Source organism: Panulirus ornatus, chromosome 21 (assembly GCF_036320965.1).
Source record: "Panulirus ornatus isolate Po-2019 chromosome 21, ASM3632096v1, whole genome shotgun sequence".
Classification (NCBI taxonomy): domain Eukaryota; kingdom Metazoa; phylum Arthropoda; class Malacostraca; order Decapoda; family Palinuridae; genus Panulirus; species Panulirus ornatus.
In genome coordinates, this window is record NC_092244.1 from 4,763,631 (window position 1) to 4,785,954 (window position 22,324).

At 44.1% G+C, this 22,324-nt stretch overlaps 1 protein-coding gene across 2 annotated transcripts in view; it reads right to left on the bottom strand.

Moving 5' to 3' along the window:
- Positions 1-22,324, bottom strand: part of Ttd14 (TRPL translocation defect 14) — a 100,900-nt gene that overhangs the window by 62,041 nt on the left and 16,535 nt on the right. For both annotated transcript variants that reach the window (XM_071675525.1, XM_071675523.1), the window contains exon 2: positions 11,374-11,441. In XM_071675525.1, the coding sequence (XP_071531626.1) occupies positions 11,374-11,441 (68 nt within the window). The remainder of the gene's footprint in view (positions 1-11,373; positions 11,442-22,324) is intronic.

Here is a 22,324-nt window from a genome sequence, read left to right on the forward strand (position 1 = left end):
ACAAGGGAGAAAAAAAAACGTGCACTTGAGCATTATAGTGAAGAACGTAACCTACTGTCTGCGTTTAAAAGATACGATTAATAACCCCAAGGATCATTACGGATGATTTCCATAAAATCGGAAAGTGCGATGTGCAGTTATCCTTTCGTAACTAATTTATGGACGGAGGGCCGGAGGAACGAACGAGGGTACTCTAAAACTTCGTTTTGTGGGATCCTAAGAAAGTACCACAGTTCCACACACAAGCCAAACAAAGTCTCCGGTGACGTGCCCTAATTCAACGAACAGATCACAAATCGGACTTCATACCAATCGACGAACAGGCCAACCAGCTTGCATACCAAGAAACTGTTGAAGCAGCTAAATCCAGCGAACCGGTCACACAGCCGGCATACTCATATCAGCCAGAGCTAGCAAACTACACAGCCTGCTAACAAACCAACTAGCAAGCCGCTCGGCCGGCGACCATGCAACTACCCAATCATAGCCTTGATTGGCTGAGAAGTCACGCAATAATATTCGTGTAATCAAAACACGTTCTTCGACTGAGATGTCATATATATTAACCAGTCACAGCAAACAAATAGCGAAATAGCACTTCACTCTCCCACACGAGACATAAATATCCACCGTAAATTATATTACGGTATGACGATCTATAATGTATCTCTTCACCCTTAACAGTCCAATGATACCCGGCCCTCTTGCGGAGATGCAGCAAAATATTTATGGCACAACAATTGTCGCTCAGTAATCATGTGTACGTGACAGATCTATGTAGCGTTGCTCACTGGTCAAATCCCTTAGAGGAGAGTTACGAAAGCTAAGCCCTGACTGGTCAATGCCCTCTTAAGCCATGCCATACGAACTGGGAGTGTGGCGGTAAATTGTCATTTCTCAGAGTGCCAAGTCTTTTTTCGGGGATGGGGGAGAGGTATCTAACCTCAGTGGTAAGTAAAAAGATACTTGGCTTGAGTGACCGGATTCACTTACAATCCGCCGCTACATATTTGCAGCGTCTGTGTTAAGAGAGTACTGTATGCCCGGGGAGTCAGCGTCCTCCCCCAGGGATGGTGTGGCGCATTACATAATGGTCAGGCGAGATACGAAGAGCTGGCCACCAGCCCAACCCCCACTCCCGCAAACCCACCGTTAGATAAACATTCCGGGTATTTTTTATGTTTTAACTTACTAGACGTATTGTGCCTTAATGATCAATAACTGCTGATGGCTCTTAAATCTTGACAACATGTACAAATCTTCGCCGAAAGACTTAAGACACTACCACACAACCGTTAACCTTGAGGCAGGCTCGCCGTTGATCAACAAACGCGCGGGTCAAAACATCCCATTCCACTTCCAAATTTCAGATATACTTCCCACTTTCCAACACTAACTTCAATAATCAAAGTTTCTTCCATTCATTTTTATTTCAAAATTGAAAGATAAGATATTCAAACACTTCTATACTTTACATAATCATGGAAAATATCTCATAATGCTCTCAAGTCACCGATACATCCAGTACAGTAAATACGATGCAAAGGAACAGAAATATTTTAAAACTGACTTCATTTAACAGCTTAATTAAATGACAATAAGGGGAAACGTTATTTTAACACCAGATTTGTATTCAGAATGAAAAATACTTCTTATAATGTTTATAAAGGAAATTAATTTTGAGAAAAATACCAAAAATTGAAGGTAATAAAATTGCCAGGGATTTTTTTTGGCACCAAAAACTTTTTGTTTCAAAACTGAAAGATAAGATAATCAAACATTTCTAGACTTGAAATAATAGTGAAAAATATATCATAATGCTCTCAGTTACTGACACATACTCAGTAAATACGATGCAAAGTAACAAATATTTTAAAATTGACTTCATTTAACAGTTTAACTGAGTGTCATTGAGAGGACTAAACGTTATTTTAACACCATATTTGTATTCAGAATGAAAAATAATTCTTATAATGAGTTTTTAAAGGAAATTTATTTTTCTGGCAAAACTGCCAAAAATTGAAGGTAATACTTCAGGGTGTTTTTTTTCAGCTCGAAAAACTTTTTTTTTTTTCAAAATTGAAAGATTAGATATTCAAACACTTCTAGACTTGAAATAATCAAGGAAAACATATCATAATGCTCTCAGTTCCCGATACATACCCAGAAAATACGATGCGAAGCAGAAATGATTTTCAAACTCATTTAACACCTTAAATGAATGTCATAAAGACGACTAAACGACATTTTAACACCAAATTTGTATTCTGCATGAAAAAAATACTTTTAATAATGAGTTTTTAAAGGAAATCAATTTTTTGACAAAAATGCCAAAAACTGAAGGTAACAGTTCATGATATTTTTTAGCTCTTTTTTTTTTTCAAAATTGAAAGATAAAATATTCAAACCCTTCTACACTTGAAATAATCATGGAAAATATATCATAATGTTCTCAGTCACCGATACATACACAGTAAATACGACGCAGAGGAACAGAAATATTAAAATTGGCTTCATTTAACAGCTTAATTGAGTGTTATTAAGAGGACTAAACGTTAACACCAAATTTGTATTCAGCATGAAAAATACTTCTTAAAATGAGTTTTTAAAGCCTTCGATTTTGGTATTTTTCTCAGAAAATAAGATTTCCTTTAAGAGCTCATTATAAGAAGAATCTAGGGTATGGCAGGTAGGGCAGGTGTCCTGAGCGCCACTTGAAGGGGGGCGCCACTCAACAGGTTCGTTTTTAGACATATGGTACCCAACTGACATTCTTAAAAGTTTGGTTTTGTGAGATAAAAAAGAAACTCGCCTACTTTTCAATTATAGTAATATTTTGCTACTATCAGTTGCATTACCACTTCTACGTTACAATACTGATCAAATAAATCTTTAAGTCTTCAAGAGTTTAATAAATTTAAGCTTGGCCTAACTCTTCAACAGTTTATAATTTCATTGTATATATTTCTATATACATCCACCGTATGTACATTTTTAATCAAGCCAGGGGCGCAATTTCAGAGACTGCCATAGGCGCTATTTCCCCTAGATACGCCCCTGTGTGCCAATCAGTAGCTGCTTCGTTCGAGTCTTCCCTGACTTGAACTAGCGTTTCTCTTTAACCGAAGCAATGAATTTTCCTCACGAGCTCCTCCAGCGTTAAGGTTTTCGTCACAAACCCAATCTCGACGTAAATCTTACTTATAGTTTCCACGAGGCACACTTCGCCACGTGTGTGAACTGAGCTTCACAAATACTCTACACAGCGCGTTTCAGCCAGGCCGTGTATGGCCAATGAGCGTCGCTGCACTGAGGGGGTGGGGATCATCTAGCACCAATCAACAGCCAGCAGCCATGGCAGGAGCCTGTAAGTGTTATTTTCTCCAAGAACAATAACAACAATTTGCCGCAGCCCTAACAAATCCGACGTAACTTAAAGTTTAACTGCGTTCTATTTGGCTTGGACAGTTCTTCGTTAAAGGTAAATATCTTAAAACTTCATTAAAAAAATGCAAAAATACGAACATGAACCTTACCGGAGGCAATACATATCCCTTTTATAGCTTCACCTTAAGTTAGTGAGGCTTGCTAGGGTGGCCTAATGTTTCTATATCTCCCCCTAGGGGCCAACTTGAGAAGGCGTGGTTTGCGTCCCTGCCAATGAGTAAGCAGCAGGAGAGGGGTGCTGGCCGGCAAGCGCCAAATTCGTAGCGTTACGCAAGACAGGCCCCACCACATAATATCCCACCACGGGGTTGGCCCTACTCGACCCCAGCCCCGCTACCACTACCGTACTACTCCAGGCACCCAGTAAACAAAGGATGGTGTGAGAGGGGAGACACTCAGCTCTCCCCGGAGGCCGGGGAGGGTAAACATCATAGCCGATATACTCTTACATTACACTAAGGGGTCAAGGGCACCGGCTTACCACATAACCACCATACCTACCACGTTGTTTACAACCGCTCGTATCTTAAAAATAACGTCCAACTTCAGACATTGTTTCTGGTCAACCTCCACATAAGCAGCGAGTTGTAGGGCCCAGCAAATAATGTCAGGCTTACAGGAATGGTTGTTTGGGTTAAGAGTGACTGACATACTAACTCTAATTATGGCGTTTCACTTACCAATATGTCCGGTAACGTAACAAGAGCGTCACACTCACTATGTACGACTTCTTTCAACGTCCGCTTGATTACCCCTTGACCATGGTCTTTGGGTTAAGCTAAAAGGTGGTACCGTCATACTCAACGATCGTTACTCTCTCGTGCTCAACGGTCGTACCGCCGTGCTTTTAAACCATCTTCATCTGAACGCAAACATAGCGAAAGCAACGGACAGAGTAATGAACCAGTGAAGCCGAGAGCGTGGAGGCGAAACCGGTTCCACCTGGTGTAGTACCAGACGATCGATATCCGTGCCTCTCTGCTCACCGGTTACACAGAGAAAATCCCGGTGTGTCAGCGATCGTGCTTGTCAAGGTTGACCCCATTTCTCACCTTCCATGTGGCGCGTCACTGCGACCCACGTGGCTCACCCTCAACAATCCTCTGTTATCAATGTGGAAGTTTGGTTATCATCCTCTCTGAGAGGCCCCTACTGTGGGCCCCCTTGGTAAATCTGCTCTCTGAGTGGCTATAATGGCATGTGTGGCCCCACGAGGTGGATGGTCGAGGGTGACTGGTAACAATGCTTGTCTTAATAGATTGTATGACTGATAAATAAAGAGTTGCTGACTGACTACACTGGTCCATGTGATGGGTGGCAGTGATATCGGAGCGGGACACCGACGGCCAGTTACCACTACGCTCTCCCAATGGCTCACGTGGCTAAGTTATGACTGTGGCTTATTTGTCTCACCCGCAGCACTGGCGAGTAAACCTTAAGTACAACAATGGAAGCTTGTATTCCCCTTCCCCCCATCCCCATCCACCTAACAGCTGTCTGGTCCCAAGTCATAAATTACACGTCTGAAGTATAACAATACAATAACAGCCGACAGGCCTTGTCCCCCTCCGTATGTGAACAATGCAGTACAATTTACACGTTAAGTCCACTATATTACTTGCCCCTTCAGCACGACAAGGCGCGTATGATGGCCTGGCCTTAGACCAGATTCTTAAATTATGCTCAAGGTAAGGCCTTCCAGCACATGAGGTGTAGATGTCTTTTAAATCAACCAATAAAGTCTGAACACTAGTGGGTAGTACGGGCAACAGTATCGAGACCCGGATGTTTCAGTTTAGTTTCACTATACTTGAGACCCCTTAAATGCGAAGCAGCCTTAACGATTAACCCATAACATGGGGTTTACCAGGTGACTGGTGATAGGGTTATCAGCGGCGATTAGGTTACTAAAAAAAGAAAAGAAAAGTGTACTTAATTGGGAAGCAGCTGATAAATGACTCATGTGACCGGGTGTGGCGCATATAATTCGCAACATTATATATTCCAAGTGTATGGGGCAACATTACCCTCCCATTGGCCGTGCGAGTATTGGCAATGTTCCTTCGAAGGCCCATGTGACTGACTTCTTTCCAAGAGGCTTACATGACTGGTAAAAATGTCCCGTGAACTTGGCTGACAGGTACGGATGAATTTTGAGGTCACGCGACTGTCAGTTGCCGCTCGATTTCAGAGCAGCTCACTGGCCAACACAGCAGACGGTTCACAATGACCCCGTGCATGCCCTAGGTAATGCTCTCGTACTGGCCCTCGTGACTGGCTAGAACGTACTAAAATCACCAAATGGCAACTGCCCTGACTCGTTAGTTCCCTTATCGGGTGAAACTCTAAACTTAGTTTCTTAATGGTCCACGTGCCGACTGATAATGCCCGCATGACTGGTAACTGCACTCACTGACTTACCTAACTGATCACAATATTCTCTGATCTACCCTGGTAGTGGACTAGTGACAAATCTCTCCAATTTCACTAAAAGTCGGGAAGCATAGCTACGTGGTCCAATGAATGAACACACTATAGTGTTTCCATGACTTAATGAAAAATGAAATACATTCGTTCGATGCTCTTACTACGAGTGAGTGGCCGGCAAGGTCCGGTATGAGACGGCTGTGAAAAGGCAAAGCCGACATGAACTCTCCCGCCCACACTTATTCAAGTTTTGCCAAGTACGACCGTAATACTGCCACACGTATCACCCGTAAAGCTGTAGAGTTAATAACCAGTAGAATCAACATTATGGACGCAGTTTGTCAATCAAGTAGGGTGGGACGACTTCGCTTATGTTATCAGTATTACGCTATATGACCAACCTAATCTCAACTGTTTACTTCACATGACTGTTGAGATAACGAACTAATAGCAAATTACTAAACTTCCTATTGAAAAAAAAATGACTACTTTATCGCGCGCTGCGGAGTAAGTTTAAACCTTTGACGTCATGAGGGCATGACGTCAGGCATCTTCCGCGCACCATTGTTTACATAAAATATTGGTGAACGACTGAAGCTGTGGAGATGGGAGCCAAGAAGAGGGAACACTAGAGGGGTAGCGCTCCCTCCTGACACGCCACCACTCGAAGCACCTGTAACGGATATGAACTAACACAAGGGTCGTAGGAACGTTAACCACAAAACAACACTAACACAATCGTCTCAAATACAAACGAAAGCTACTCTGGACTGCTCAGTTTCTTGAGAAGATGTATCAATTGTATCACACTACAGAGGTCCCCCCCCCCCAAGCGTTCTTCTGGTAGTGCTGTTGGATAGTGACCACAGGTACAATGTGTTGGACCAATGGGACCACGAGCACGACGGTGTTGGCCCTTACTTAAACCAGGCCACAACTGCAAGACCCTTAAGCACACTAGAACGACCCTGGGTATCATGACCGTTACACGTTACGTCAAAGGTCAGACAAACATACCCATGGTGGTACCGTTGTGCTCAAGTGGCACCACTGTCCAGCCCAAGGTGTTAATTTGTATGAGAAACTGTCGTTTCACAGTGTTTCACTTTCCAACTGAAACTGTTTGATAGTTGTTTATGGTTATTTTTGGTCCTATTACACTGTTTCACGTTTACTCGTGATTATGTGTTTCCTGAGTACTCTTGCGATTGTTAGAGTTTGTTAGTGTTGGATCGTTTTTGGTGTCTGTTACTTTTGGGACTGTTCTTTGTTGCGGTTCAAAGATACTCTTCGGACAACTTGTTTGTTTCATATTTACTCGTGGGACAACAACTGTTTGTTTGTGTTGCATGGTTAGGAAATGTTCCCGTTTGAGTGTTTCATGGCTTCTCTTCGGACAAGTGACAGACAGTTTCTCATAATTACTCTCACGACGGCTCCTGTGTTGTTGATCGCTTCTTTTCCACAGAGTTACTTCTATAATGGTTGCTACAGTCTTATTTAGCCTCACCAATGTAATAATTCGATTTCATTCGCTTACCGTTCATTTAACTAATGCTGTTCCACGTGCCTTATCACTGCTCTGTTATTTGTTTCATTATTCTTTACCAATAACCAAAAGTAAGCAAAGCATGATGATGCTATAAAGAATTTCGTTACAGAAGTGCTGTCGATCTAGACATGTAATTACACCAAGTCTGTAATCAAGGCAACAGAGGCATGCCTGGTTTTCCAGTTTTGATTATGTAATTAAGTTGCAACATTAGAATGTCTTCTTTAACAAGCAGAACAATAAATCTAATCAAGGCAAAAACTGACCAATTAAGGCCACAAGGCCACAACCTTGTTATCATGGAGCACGCAAGTAACAAATACTTAAGGAACAATTACTGATGAAAGAAATAAGGAATACCAGAACTACTACTACTGCAACTACTACTAATACTACTACTACTACCACTAATAATAATAACAATAATAATAATAATAATAATAATAGTAATCCACTGAATATAGAGAACATACACCAAATATGCCCGGGAAAGTAGATATTATATGTTAGTCGGCCAAGCCTCAAGTAGCCTGAGCTGTATCGTGTTGTGTCAAAACGGCGGAATCATCCATCCTATGTTGTGCAGCGGTGTCTTGCCTGGGTTCATACGACACCTGAGGTCAGGTTCAACAAGGCCCAAATTCATCAGCTTCTTACCACGAGCAATAAAACTAACCGTCTTATAATTCAAAGTAATGACCACTTTTCATGTATCTTAATATCTCCGCCAATGTTTTATTCTGAGTTTTCCCGGATAATATATTTCTTAAAGTCATTTCTAAGGGTATAGAGTCTCCTGCATCCTACACACAACACTTGGTACAATCTACTTGAACGTCGAGAGGAGCTTAATTCCTATGGCATCTTTCCCTCACTGCGTCATTATAACTTAAGCCACCAACTCTGTAATCTACTGCGTACATATCATAACACTACACATGGTTGTGACATCTCTAGGCAGTCTGGTGTGGGTAAAAGCACGCAAGTATCCTGCAATATGGGTAGAAGTTTAGTTTATAATGTAAGAGAATTGCCCTACAAAATAAATCTCTAATTTCTTCCAAAACTTTTCAATGACAAATATTTTCACCTTTTACTATTCGTATTATCTATCAATATCATTTCAAGATAGACATCACCCTCTGTCAAATGCTCACGTTTTTGCAAATTAAGTTAATTTAAAAAAATCGCTACCAGTTGCCCGGTGGGTTTGGCATTTTCTCAACTGCTCATCTAGGTCTAAAACGTCCCTTAATAAGCCTGAACTTTTCTAGCAATTAACTTAATCTATAAATATATAAAAGACTAAACAGTCTTCACTTTGTGTGTGTGTGTGTGTGTGTGAGAGAGAGAGAGAGAGAGAGAGAGAGAGAGAGAGAGAGAGAGAGAGAGAGAGAGAGAGAGAGAGTTTCAGGTAGAGCGGAGGGGAACATCATTCTCAGAAAGGAATGGTGATTCTCCTGCCTTTCCTTTGCCGCTAACGGACGGCGTCTCCCGCGGGATATCGACCAGCCGGTGCACAGCTGCCTTCACCCGTGAGCTCACACACACACACACACACACACACACACACAAAGTCATATCAATATCATTACTGAAAGAATTACACTAACATCCTCCGAAATATAAGACGAAATACTTACATTTCATATTTTCAATTTTCCTTCGAGACAATTTCGCAGAATCTACAAGTGACACTCATAATCAAGAATCATCGTAATAATTACAAAAAAAAAATTAATGAAAAGCAGCGGCATTATTCTATCATCAACCATTCCCTTGTGGCCCCACGTAAGGCTTGCAGGCCACTAGACGAAGAAGCTGTGGCGTACAAGAGCATCGGACTGACACATAAAACTGGCCAATCACGATGCGTGTATCGTTTACGTAGCCAATCATACTGCAGGTATTGCCATGACTGTTTCCCTGACATCAATCACAATACAAGCTTTAACTACGTCAGTCATAATCCAAGTATCGCTTCGGCCAATCGTAAAGCAAGGATCGCTACAGCCAATCATAATATATCGCCTACATCATATCAATCACTGTATCACCTAAGCATTAAGTAATAAGTACCTTAAGGAACTAATCATCTCTTGTTATTTGTAATACCAAATCAACCAATGAGAATGTCCGCGCCGACCAAATAGCGAATCATTGCAAGCAGGAACTCACCAAAGTGGCCAATTAAACGCACGTATGGCTCGGTAGCCAACCAAAAACGTACATACCGCCAAAGTAACCGACTGAATCATGTACGACTTAAGTTCAAGACGTTAAAATTGAATGGTGAACATTACTCTCTCCCTCACACACACACACACACACAAAAAAAAAAAAAGAAAAAAAAAAAAAAACCTAAACACCCACCCCGCCACCACAAGCTGTCGGTCAACTTGCAAAGCTTCGCTGGTATGACGGGATTACCCGCCTCACACAAGTCTTAACCATATGTAGAAAGCTGTCGTCCTACCAAGTAGGGTTAACACCAAACTGGGTCTGGCACGGCTCAACACCCGACACCCAAGTTAACAACATGAAGCCGTGAAATACAAGTTCTGACAATTTTCTGTAAGTTTAGGACCAGTTAAAAATATGGAATTTCATCAAGGGCAGATCAGGATCTAACTTAAATCTCGCTGAAATAAGTCAACATAAGTAATGTCATCAAGCTAGACTTAGAAACTAATTCGATTCTCGCAAAGGCGGTGCTGAAGCAGACGGGCAGCGAAGACTATTAGGTATTGGGTGCCTCTCCGGCCGTGCGTCCACTCTACAGTAGAGACACGTTATGAAAATACAGAAACTGAAGAGGAAGAAGAGACGGAGAAGGATACGGCAAAGTAATCAGGCTGAATAAAACAAAGGGAAAAAGAAGGAAAGGCAGACGGAGGAAGAAACAGACAAGGAGAAAGGAACGAACAGATTACATAAAATCTTCATATCCGTGTCACCTTAACGTCCCATGAACCATCCCTGCACAATAAACCATCCAGGGAAATTATCGCATAATAACTCTCTCATGTATTTATCCTCTCAATAAACAGATAATCTACAATGTCTACAATGGTGGACCAGAAACGAGACTTTAAGAAATTCTAGCCTTCAAAACCCTGCTTTCGAAAAACGAGTCTAACTTAGTAGGGACGAGACATCCAACCCTGCCTCCGAAGAGGAGCCTATCCTTGTAGGAACAAGATCTATGAGGGTCGGGGAGGAAGCCCTGAGGCGGCAAGGTGCTTCAGGACAAATTAAGCCGAAGAAACCTCAACAGTGCCTCCCCGACCTACCTACCATCTCCCTTCATATTTTCTAACCACACTCCAACTACCACCACCACCACCACCACTGACTACTCGATCACGATGGTGCGACCCTTCGGTATGAACAACCTTGGCCTCAGACCTGACCATTAAGAATCAGGTCAAACGTCACGCCGGCATATCTAACGGTCAAATCGTCGTGTAGATAAGTAATTAGTGTGATCAGACTGGGTAAGTACAAACAGAGTGGATACAAACCATAAGTAATAACAAAATGGATCAGTAATGACCTGTAGTTACTAAGAACCTGCAGTACTGTACTACTGTACTAACGCAATGGGTAAGCAATACCAATCTAAGTACTAACACAGAAGTACCACATGTACGGGTGTATACTGCCAAAATCAGCCAATAATATTACTGAAGTAAGTAATAACAAGGGTAATTACGAACAGAAAGAGCCAATACCAGAGGAAAGTGCTAACAAGAGTAATTACTTACACAATGAGCCAATCACTGAGGTGTGTACTGACAAAGTGACGTGCGGACTTACCAAGTTAGCACTACGAGAGAGTACGTACATACCAAATTAGGGCTACGAGAGGGTAGGTAATTACCAAGTTAGTGGTAAGAGACGGTACGGCCTTACCAAGTTAGTAGTTAGAGAGGGTAGGTACTTACCTTCCAGCCCAAGTTCTCGAAGAAGGTGCTGAGTCTAGCCTGCCCCGTGGTCTTCCCTCCACACGGACCTGTAAGTAGGGCGAGAGTCAGATGAGTCCACCGACCCTACATGCACTAAATGGCGTTCAGTCCCTCTCTACAGCTGACTTTACATGACGTTATGTTAGTCCCTTCAATAGTCTAAACCTTCAATAATCTAAGGACAGAGAAATCATAAAATAATGAATATTTAGTAACCAAAAAAGCAAGGCGCTGACATTGGTCTGTGAAGAGGCACAAGCGTACGAAAATGGTTGCCGAAAAAAAAAAAAAAATGTCTGACCCAATAATACAAACACGTCATTGTTTCTTCAGCTAGACGTGATATTCTGACAATAACATGATTAAGGATATAATTGGGGGAAACCAATATGTCAACAGGATTTATTTCGCCGTCATTGCAAGCCCGACTGACGAAAACCGACTTTTTATGATAAGTTCGACATTTCTGTAAGTGTTTCTCCGGAGCATAGCGTTGGTCTAGGTCTACCGTCACACTGTGCAATGATGCCCACCGCTGGCTGACATGGCACGCCCTTCGTATGCATAGGACAAGAGCTTTCCTTCCGTTCGTTGGCCGGCAGCTGCTTGGCTCTGCTTCCTTCTATGGGATACGCCACCCTCAACCTCCACGCGTTGAACCCCATCCCCAACATATAATGGTGAATGTCACATAACGAGGCTATCATGCTGAGATGACACTAATAATGGTGGAGGTAGCAGTAGCTCTGGTGATGATGGTGGCAGGTTTGCTGGCGAGGTCGCGGGGGGTCGGTGGCGGAGAGGGTGACAGCGTAGGTGGTGGCACTGGCAAGTGTGGCTAGTGTTGCCTCGGTGTAGATGGTGATATGGTAACGCTGTTACTGGTGGTTAGTGGCGGAGGTATTGATGCTGGTAACAGCAGCAACCATGACAGATGGACTACTCAACACCACATCCCACATGAGCATATCAAAGGGATATATATATATATATATATATATATATATATATATATATATATATATATATATATATATATACACACACACACTAGACTCTACTAGCCATTATCTTATCTATAACAACTGTATCTACCAAAGAACCGCCCCGACCTACAAATATTAATAGTGTCTCCCGTGAGAATGACTCCCTTATCACATGCACTCTCATCTTTGTATCACTAACCTTACGCAATCATTCAACATTAAACCATCCTAATCAATCCTACCTTGCGTTTTATCTAATACTTATATAAAAGCACGAATCTCTCTCTCTCTCTCTCTCTCTCTCTCTCTCTCTCTCTCTCTCTCTCTCTCTCTCTCTCTCTCTCTCTCTGGGTCTATTCCTTAAACACGGCCACATCTTTACAGCGCGTCTCCAAACTCGGCCACTGGTACAAGTCTGTATAATAAGTAACTCAGGCCATGTTACCGCGGCCGCAGACTGATGTTAAAATTACTAAAACCTTTCTTTTTATTTGTATTTTTTTTTTTTGGGGGGGGGGGGGGACAGGATAGCCAATTGGGCTCAAATTCTAATAATCGAACTTTTCTGGGCATTGACAAGAGGGGACTCTGCCAATCAATTATCAATATTACCAACTTTGTTATAGTCAGCAAGCAACCTGACTCACCTACCCTGAAGAGTTTAACCATCCATTCAACAGTAACCAAACCTAACCAATCCCACCAATATCCAGGCCATGTGAGGCTGGGAAATTTGGGTTTGCAAACATTGCTGGTTCGTACAGCTCGATACTCATGGGTTAAACAAGACTCATTAGGCTGAATTATGTATAATTGCATAATGACAATGGGCTAGGCTGTCCCTGGACATCTTTGGTTTATTCATTAGTTTAATGCATGGTGTATTAATACTGGCTTATCTATTCATTTGATGTATGGCTGGAAAAATTCTGGCAAGTCTAGTTTACAGTCTGAAACTGCTAGTTAGGTTAAGCTTGTTACGTTACGCTTGGTTAGGTCCTGTTAACAGAAAGTGATGAAGCACGTCAGACTACGTTTGGTTAACTAATCACTAAAGACTGGTGATATTAATGTGTCACGTTAGATCCAATCTATACAGCGTAACTGCAATACGAAATCCATCATAGACAACAATCTCAAAACACTCCTTAATGTCCTGACAGGACACTGAGATATACAAGGAATTCCTCCCTGCACGATCTTTGAACTGTCCCACAAATTTATTTGATCTATTCCTCAACGTTTGGGACTACAAGATCAGAAATTCATCTAATCTCTTCCGGAACATTCGTGGCAACACGACCAGAAATGAATCTAATCTTTTACTTGAGGGTTCACGGCAACAATCCTAAATTTCTCAATGATTCTCTAAATGTCGTGGGAAGGAGTCACGGACCAGAGATCTTTTCATTTCATTTTTTCAACATTCGTAGCAGCAGTTACGAGCAGATTTACTACACCCTTCCCCCAAGGGAAGACGGTGAATAAGGAAACCCTTAGAAAGGAAAGATCCTGAACTAGCAAGACTAAGGGAAGGCTCCTGAGTTGGCAATGCTGGACATGGGGACCTGCGAGGAACGGGGGCCCTGAGCTGGCAATACTAAGTTGCCCGGAAAGACAACCAACGTGGCGCTCCACCTCAACCAAAACTAATCCTGTCTGGCAATCACTTGTTACACGTCTGTGTTGGGCCGCCGATCCCGAACAAGACAGAGTACTTTATCGTACTGAAGTGACAGAAGGAGTACTATTCTAAAGGCAACTGTCTCAATTCATTAACCGTTTTTTTTACAACCCAGCCACAAAATCCTCACTCGGAATATTTCACTGTAAGCGTGCTTAATTCTGCAAGCTCATCAGAAATGAACCGCACAAGCAGGAAACACCAACCTCAATATTATTTTAGGTTATTTACGCTAATATTAGCAAACATGTTCCATTATCGCTGACTGCATATCACACGTGCGTGGTCAGAGCTTGCGGAGAGTTAAATAAAGAGCAAGATGTATATATAGTAACATATACATTACGACAATAATAATATTGCAGTAGAAGCTACTATCAATCTGGTGCACGATATATATATATATATATATATATATATATATATATATATATATATATATATATATATATATATATTGTTAAAAACTTTTGTTTCTTCTTCAAACGGATGTTTTAGAAAAAAAATGCTTGACGTGAAATATCGGTCAAGCGAGACAAGTGAGGACGTTAGCACCACAAATACCACGAAATTTACTGTCTTCCGCGTTAAGAAAATTGGAAGTGGCCTAACCTGAGCGTCTCCAAATGTTAAAAAGAAAAAAAGTAAGGAGAGAGAGAGAGAGAGAGAGAGAGAGAGAGAGAGAGAGAGAGAGAGAGAGAGAGAGAGAGAGAGAGAGAGAGAGAGAGAGAGAGAGAGAGAAATCCCGCCAATCACTCCGCTGAGCACTTCCTTCAGCGACACAACTGGGGCGTGCGGAGAGTAAAGAGGTGATGAAACAGATAAACAATGGGAGACGGGAGTCAGATGACCCCGCTGGGGAGTAAACTGTGTCCCGACAGCGGAGAAGGTTTACATGGAAGAAGGAGACGACGCTGAGGTTTGCCGGTGACACAGAGAGATTATCCTGAGGTTTACAGGGAGACTTATGTTGCAGGTTTGGCCGCCACGTTCATGCATACCAGTCCAATATATCTAGTCAGTTCTTCCAGATGGGCAAGGACAGAGAGGCAAGAGATCACAGTGCCCCTATTAGCACTGGGAGAGCAATTTCCCAGAGTGGTGCGGGCTGAAGTCACGGGTAAAGACGATCTTGGAAAGCAGAGCGAGAGGATAGAAGAGCCATGTGGCAGGAGGACAGACAGCCGAAGGATGATAGTACCAGGAGCGCAGCAGGTTAGGCAAACGACAATGAGACATCACAGCCCGTGGACTCGAGGTGGATAACACGTGTGTGTGTGTGTGTGTGTGTGTGTGTGTGTGTGTGTGTGTGTGTGTGTGTGTGTGTGTGTGTGTGTGTGTGAAGGCCACTCAAATCCCACAGACTTCCTCTTGCATGGGACGCACCGATACAGACTCAAGGTGGCGATAAGAAAAGATCCAAGATAATCATCAAAAGAGTGGCAGAAGTTGTAGGCGTCGTGTGACACAGAGGTTAAGAAAAAAGAAAAAGTCTGAGGGTCACATACGGCGGTGTAGTTGAGAAGGAAAGTCCGAGGGCCACATACGGCGGTGTAGCTGAGGAGGAAAGTCTCAGAGTACAGTGACATGCAAGGCTGATGACGCTGTCTCCATCCAGATCTTTAAGGTCGCCGTCGCCATGACGTCCGCACATTACTACCAGGTTACCACGTATCACACTATACAAGCTACATCCTACGAACATTGTGATTGCTTTACGTCTCAAGGATGATAATAATAATAATAATAATAATAATAATAATAATAATAATAATAATAATAATCGAAACAACTCCTGTTAGTCTCGCTACAAAAATGATAATAATAACTACAATCTGTGATGTGAAAATTTGTACATGTTCAGTCATTCTGTAACCAGGACATGTGTGTGTGTGTGTGTGTGTGTGTGTGTGTGTGTGTGTGTGTGTGTGTGTGTGTGTGTGTGTCCCTCTAGAGGTGGGCCAGAGGAGGGCAGCAGCGGAGAGCACTGACGCCTCTCACTGACCACACTCCTATCTGTTCCATCTTGACCGTGTACCGTGGGGTAGAGGGTCATACGTCCGTCTGGTTTATCCTCAAGGGTACATGCCACCATGGCGGAGGACAGTCTATGGGAGGATTATTACCCCCTCCCCCTCTCCCCTTCCCCCACCTTCTGCCTCTTCTAACACTACGTCCTGCCTGGCTCTGAAACCATCGCTCCCACCACAACTACCTATTCCACCATTATATATCCCGCCTGGGGTCTGACAACATCGCTTCCACCACAAGAACAAAATTCCCCCTCCCTCCCTCCCCCACTATCCAACCACTCCATCACAACCCCCGTCACTGCTCCATCCCACCTCACACACACACACACACACCAGCCCGCCCAGCACAGCAGGCGACACAAGATCTAAACCCACCACCCATACCTGCTCCTCCTGTCGATCCGCCATGACATGACCTTTGGGCGTCAGCTCCCGGATCGCCATCGGCGTTACAGAATCAATGTGGCACCAACCACCTTCTTGCCTGGCATGCCTCATCATGTGTCATGACCATACATACCCCTAGCCACTGCTTGTTCCTGCATCATAACCCGTGTCATGACAATGTATATGACACCCCAGCTTGTTCGTGACTCTGACCAAAGGCAAGGTCATGCTCTCAAAGCCTTTGTGTACCATACTCAAGTCTATATGGACCATATTTTTGAATCTCTAAGTGTACTCTTAGTACACCTCTGAGCACAGCACTCCCCATGAGTGGCGTACTTTCAAGTCTCTGTCACACATTTTCAAGGCTAAGTGTACCATACTTACGTCTTTTAGTACAATACGCTTATGTCTGTATAAGCAGAGCTTTTGAACCAGTGCCCTTTTAAGTTGCTACGTCCCAGGGATAGTGGTGTGTGTGTGTGTGTGTGTGTGTGTGTGTGTGTGTGTGTGTGTGTTGTGAGGGATGTATGTCTCCCGAACTACCACCAGCACCACCATGACAAAGGACACCGACGCAGCTAATATACGACGGATCGCAAAGTGTCTAAGGTAACCAGGAAATGAGTGTAGATGGGTTGAGAAGAGTCTGAAATGGATCGAGATACGTTTGAATACCGACAAGCCTGGGTGGAAGTGAAGGGCTTTTGAGACGGGTTTGAACTGCAACTGGGTGGATCTAGATCGATATGGAATGCGTCTAAATGTGTCCAAGAGGTATTAAAAAAGGTTCTCCCAAGATTATGAAATAAAGTCTGAGTACCTGCAGAGGTACCTGGATAAAGACTAAAGGTCAAGATTACGGGCAAAGGGAACTGGATGATATTGCCAAGATCTGAGACGATGATACAAGTGTTTGTACAACCAAAGAAACGTCTTACGGAGTCTGCCATATGACTCCCGGATTCTCGGGGGGACGTGAGTGCTTTGAGGACGGACCTGGAAATGATCGGAAATACTCGGAAAGTACCTGCATAGATCTGGAAAGGTGAGGGATACATGTGAATCGAGTCGGAAGGATACGGGATAGACCTTAAAGTCTCGAGGGGACTGGCTGAATCTGGATGCATCTGGATACTGGTGCACGTTTCTGAAGCCAGTCTGGACGAGCGTGTGAAGGCATGCAATAGCCATGAATACGTCTGAAGCAGTCCCAGTGGATCTGGAAAGGTGAATAACGGGTCTGAAGACGTCTAAAGCGGTACCTCTCGATCAGAGAGGGTCTGGGGCAAGGACTGAATCACTCCAGACAGCCTGTGTGGGTACGGAGAGCTCTGAGGCTAAACAGGCTTCAGAGAAGAATTTTGGCAAAAATTCCAAGATTTCGTTATTTTGTTCACTAACGCCACCGTCACCAGACAAAACCAGTTCATTAGTGTTGCCATCTCGAGGCACTCGTTCCGTCAGCTCTTGGCACCAGCAACCACACCCAGGAACCTCCTGTCGGGGGGAGTGCCCACCTCCCCCTTGCCACTCTCACCTCCCAAGTTCTTACTGGAAGAAAGAGGGAGCGGGGCACTGGTCACCTATACTTACTCTCAAAAATCAAAATTGTATTCTTTTTTTTCTTTCAGAGCGCCCCATATTCTCCAGCCCTCTTAACCCTCTGTCACTTGCTTCTGGAAAGGGTTGGGGCACGTCCTACAGAGAAACATTCCAGATAACCTGAAGTTGGACAATACTTCCGATAACCTGGGCGACCAATATCATTCTTTTGAGTCAAACAAGTCTTTTGAGTTGGTAAGTGGCTTATGCCTACTTCATCTGGGTCTGGGACCCGACCTTACCTACTTGTATCTTACTATGGTTTCGGGGGTCCTCTATCCCTTACAGGTGGGTCTAGGACCTATCCTGACCTTTCGCGTACCTTACGGTCCACACAGGCTTTATGTTAACTACATATTGTTATGGCCATCAATAGCAACAGTGGTGTAACATACATCGCAACGAGCCGTGATGGGCGTTTCCTTCTCCTTATAAACTATGGACAACTTTACGTCGCGTTCACAATGCTCAGTCTGCACTACCGCTGGTCTTGTTCGTAGCTAAGCGTTGGCCCCACGAGGCCGGTTGATGAGCATGTTTGGCCGGCCAGGTCTCGTCTTTCCTCAGCGTGTGGTCTGTTATGTGGACAATCCCTGCTAATGCCTGAACACAATGCTGACCTCAATATCTACCACATGCGGATGTTTACAGTGTCAACCCCCCCCCCCCCCCCCATGGCAGATTGGCATTTTGGTGTTCTAATTTTGGTCGGTCAAGCCCGTCAGGCCAACAGGGAACAATATCTTGGGACCGTGGCTTCCAGACACACGTGCTAGAGGGGTAGAGACGCATACAGACGAGGTGCCTCCTCTCGGCTAGCGCCGCTTCGAACGCAACCATACCCTTACGGCCTGCCCGACACCTGACTAGCAATCACCTGACAATGAATTATTACCTTTTATGACCTTGATAAGGTCATTTGCGGCACGTACCCGAACAGTTAGATGAACCTGACCTTCACATCGGAAAGTCCTGTCTATATTTTCATGTGACCATCGTATGAACTTGGTGGCCACGCCCACACAACAATATTGGCGTGGCCGACCCAAAATGTCTCTTAAATACTTGTGCATTAGTGAAGCAATTGGAGAAGGGGGGGGGGGGGTTAGTTTAACAGGTGCGCTTCTGGAATATAACTTCTACCGTAACGCAAACGTTTATGAGACACAATGGCTTATCAAATCAGTGCAGACGTGATGTAGCACACGGCGACCTGCTACAAATGGTGCAGGATTACATAAGGAGAGGCGAATTGAAGTGATGCGAGTTGAAGTGAGGCGAGACGCTGTAGGCAGGCGTGACTGAGCTCCCTCAACGCGAGTGCAGGAGCAGGTATGGGTGGCAAGAGTTCCATATAAAAGGTGCAAAGTCGCCAGTCTCGTGGCGCTGCTGCAGGAGAGGCGGCATGCCAAGGTCTAGAGATTGTGCAGTAAATAGGTCGAGTTACTGAGGTACGGTGGCTTTGCTGCCGTTTTGCTGAGGCTTTGTAGTTTGTAGAGTGTGTACCGGTGGATGGATCTGTATCTTTTCGGCTGAGGGTGACGCGTGGCTAAGATCCGGCAGGAACCGCTGTACGGGAAGGGCGATGACGATGCCCAGCGGACGTCCAACTGAAGCAGGAAGGTGATCATCTATGACTCACGTGATGGTCGGGCGCTTCCTTAGGAAGAGCGTGTCCCAGTGCACGAGAATCAGTGTACGGCATGAATGACTGGCTGCTAAGCTAGTGAAAAGAGAAGGGAAAGCCCTCTAGAGAATATATATATAAAAAGTGAGTAAAACCTACATGGGGAGATCGAAAGTGTGAGGGTGCCTGAAGGTGATAAAGCGTGGGTCCTCCATCCTGGTTTGACCGACTGACTGCACTCATGCACGCCACGCCGATAGCCTCGATAGGGCGCGGCCGCTAAGTCGTTATCATGGGTCCTGGAGGATTAGAGAGCCTCCCCCCCCCCTCCATCCACGCTGCCCTATGACCTTTATCTAAGTCACACAAGGACATCCGAGTGTAAGGTAAGACGAAAGCGGGTCAGTCAGGGGTCGGGCAGGCGATGGGAAAGACAATTTCATCACGACCACGTGGGACATGAGCTGGTCGCAGGAATGAGATCTCATAACCAAGACTTACGAGAACATAACGTAAAATGTAGCGACGGTGAGAGGAGGAACCCCACCCCGATACACACACACACTCACATACACACACACACACACACACACACACACACACACACACACACACACACACGCGCGTGCCCGGGAGGCGTGGGTAAGCAAACAGACAATTAACGGATGTGTCTGAGGGACACTGGCAGACAAATGTGCCAAGGGCGACCGTAGGCAGGCAGGAAAGCACTCTCCTCACCATACAAGGGAGTGGAGGAGACATCGGACGGAACCATGCCATTGGGTGGAGTGGAGGGGAATGGGAGGCCAAAGATCCTGGGTAGACTGAGGTATGTAGAAAGAAGAGTCACGCTGTGAGGGAGAAGATGGGTATATGTGACAGTTTAGTAATCCCGAGTGTTGTGTAGAGAGACAGGAAATGACGGATGTGTTGGATGTCAGATGCTTTATGGACACTGAGATGTGAAGAGGCTTGATCATGTAATAAATGACAGAGTAAGAGGGAGACGTATCAGTAGGAAGAGCATGTATGAAAGAGCTGAAGAGGGCGTACCGGAACGGTTCGAAAATACGGAGAGAGTGAGTGAGGAGAAGTTGACAAGGAAGGTAAACGTGTCAGAAGTGGAGGGAACAAGGAGAGGGGTGTGACCGAACGGAGACACAAGGATGTTTTGAGTGGTCGGGGCCTGAACATGCTATCGTAAGGCGTAAATGATATAAACTACAATGAAGCAATGTGGTAAACATCGGGCGAAGTGCTGTCAGTAGGATGAACCAGGGCATGTAAGCGCGGGTAGGTAAAACCACGGAAAGGATTGAGGCTTATCTGTGAAATGGGACTCTCATTACACAAAATGGATGTGAGCAAATAAGGCCGTTCTTCATCCATCCTTGACGCTACCTCGTTACGCATGAAACGGCGGTTGAAAAAAAAAAATACTAACTCTTATCAACATCAGGCCAATTCTCTCTCTCTCTCTCTCTCTCTCTCTCTCTCTCTCTCTCTCTCTCTCTCTCTCTCTCTCTCTCTCTCTCAACGTCCTCAGCTCAAAGTTGGCTCAGATCTGAGCATCCTCCTCAGTCTTAACATTACTCAAAGTCCGCAAATTACTGGCTTCTATTTTCTTCCAATGCAGCTTTTAAGAGTCACGTAAAAAGGTACGTTAACCTCTTCTTCGGTACGATATGAAGATGAATCAAACAAAAGCTTCACCTATGGTTGGGTAGGGGATCCGGGGTGGTGGCTGGGGGATGTCTTGCCAAGGCCTCTCTCACTGACCTTCCCACTCTCTCCCTCCCTCCCATGAATCGTTAATACTGCCCATTTCCTAGGGAGGCAGAAAACAATTATCTTAAAAAAATTCTCAGTCTCAAATTACGTGTCCTGAGCAGTACTGGTCTCCATTCGAAGTATTCCGACGTTCTTTCTCGCATAGATATCGCGACCAAGCCTCCAGTTCCAGCTCGGATAACACTACATGCCGACAGTAATGTAAATGGAAAGCAAAAATTCGTACCACTGACAGTGGCATGCATGTGATGGAGGTCGGGCGTCGGCTGATGAATAAACTTGAGTATAATTTGGCAACAGAGCCAAGAAGGTTGCCGCACGCGTCTCGCCTCTGCCAACACATGCGGAAGAACTTATGTTTCACAATGTAAATCTGTGAACCATAATATAATTGATAACCGCCCAACTCTACAGGGAATCAAGACGCCAGATCCAAGCCTATTATCGATGTTAACTCGACATCAGCTACATTTATTACAAACCTACCTAATGAAACAAAATTTTCTTAAAAATAACTTTGTTTCCTGCTAGTGTAATTCAACACGACTCGTCAGTAACGATATAATAAAAATCTGAAGTTATCAAAACGAGCCATGAAAAATTTACCAGTAAACTTAACTTTATTTCGTGAGGTATGATCAAAGAGATATATATCATTTATTCATGAGTATGATCACAGGAACAAACACAATTGCTTTTAAACTAATCACTGGCCATTTAGAATTTTACATTTTCTTTGGAAACATTTCTTTAAAAGTTATGGTACCTGACAGACTTCGAGTTTATCAGTAAAATAATGAAACGGCTTCATTTCACA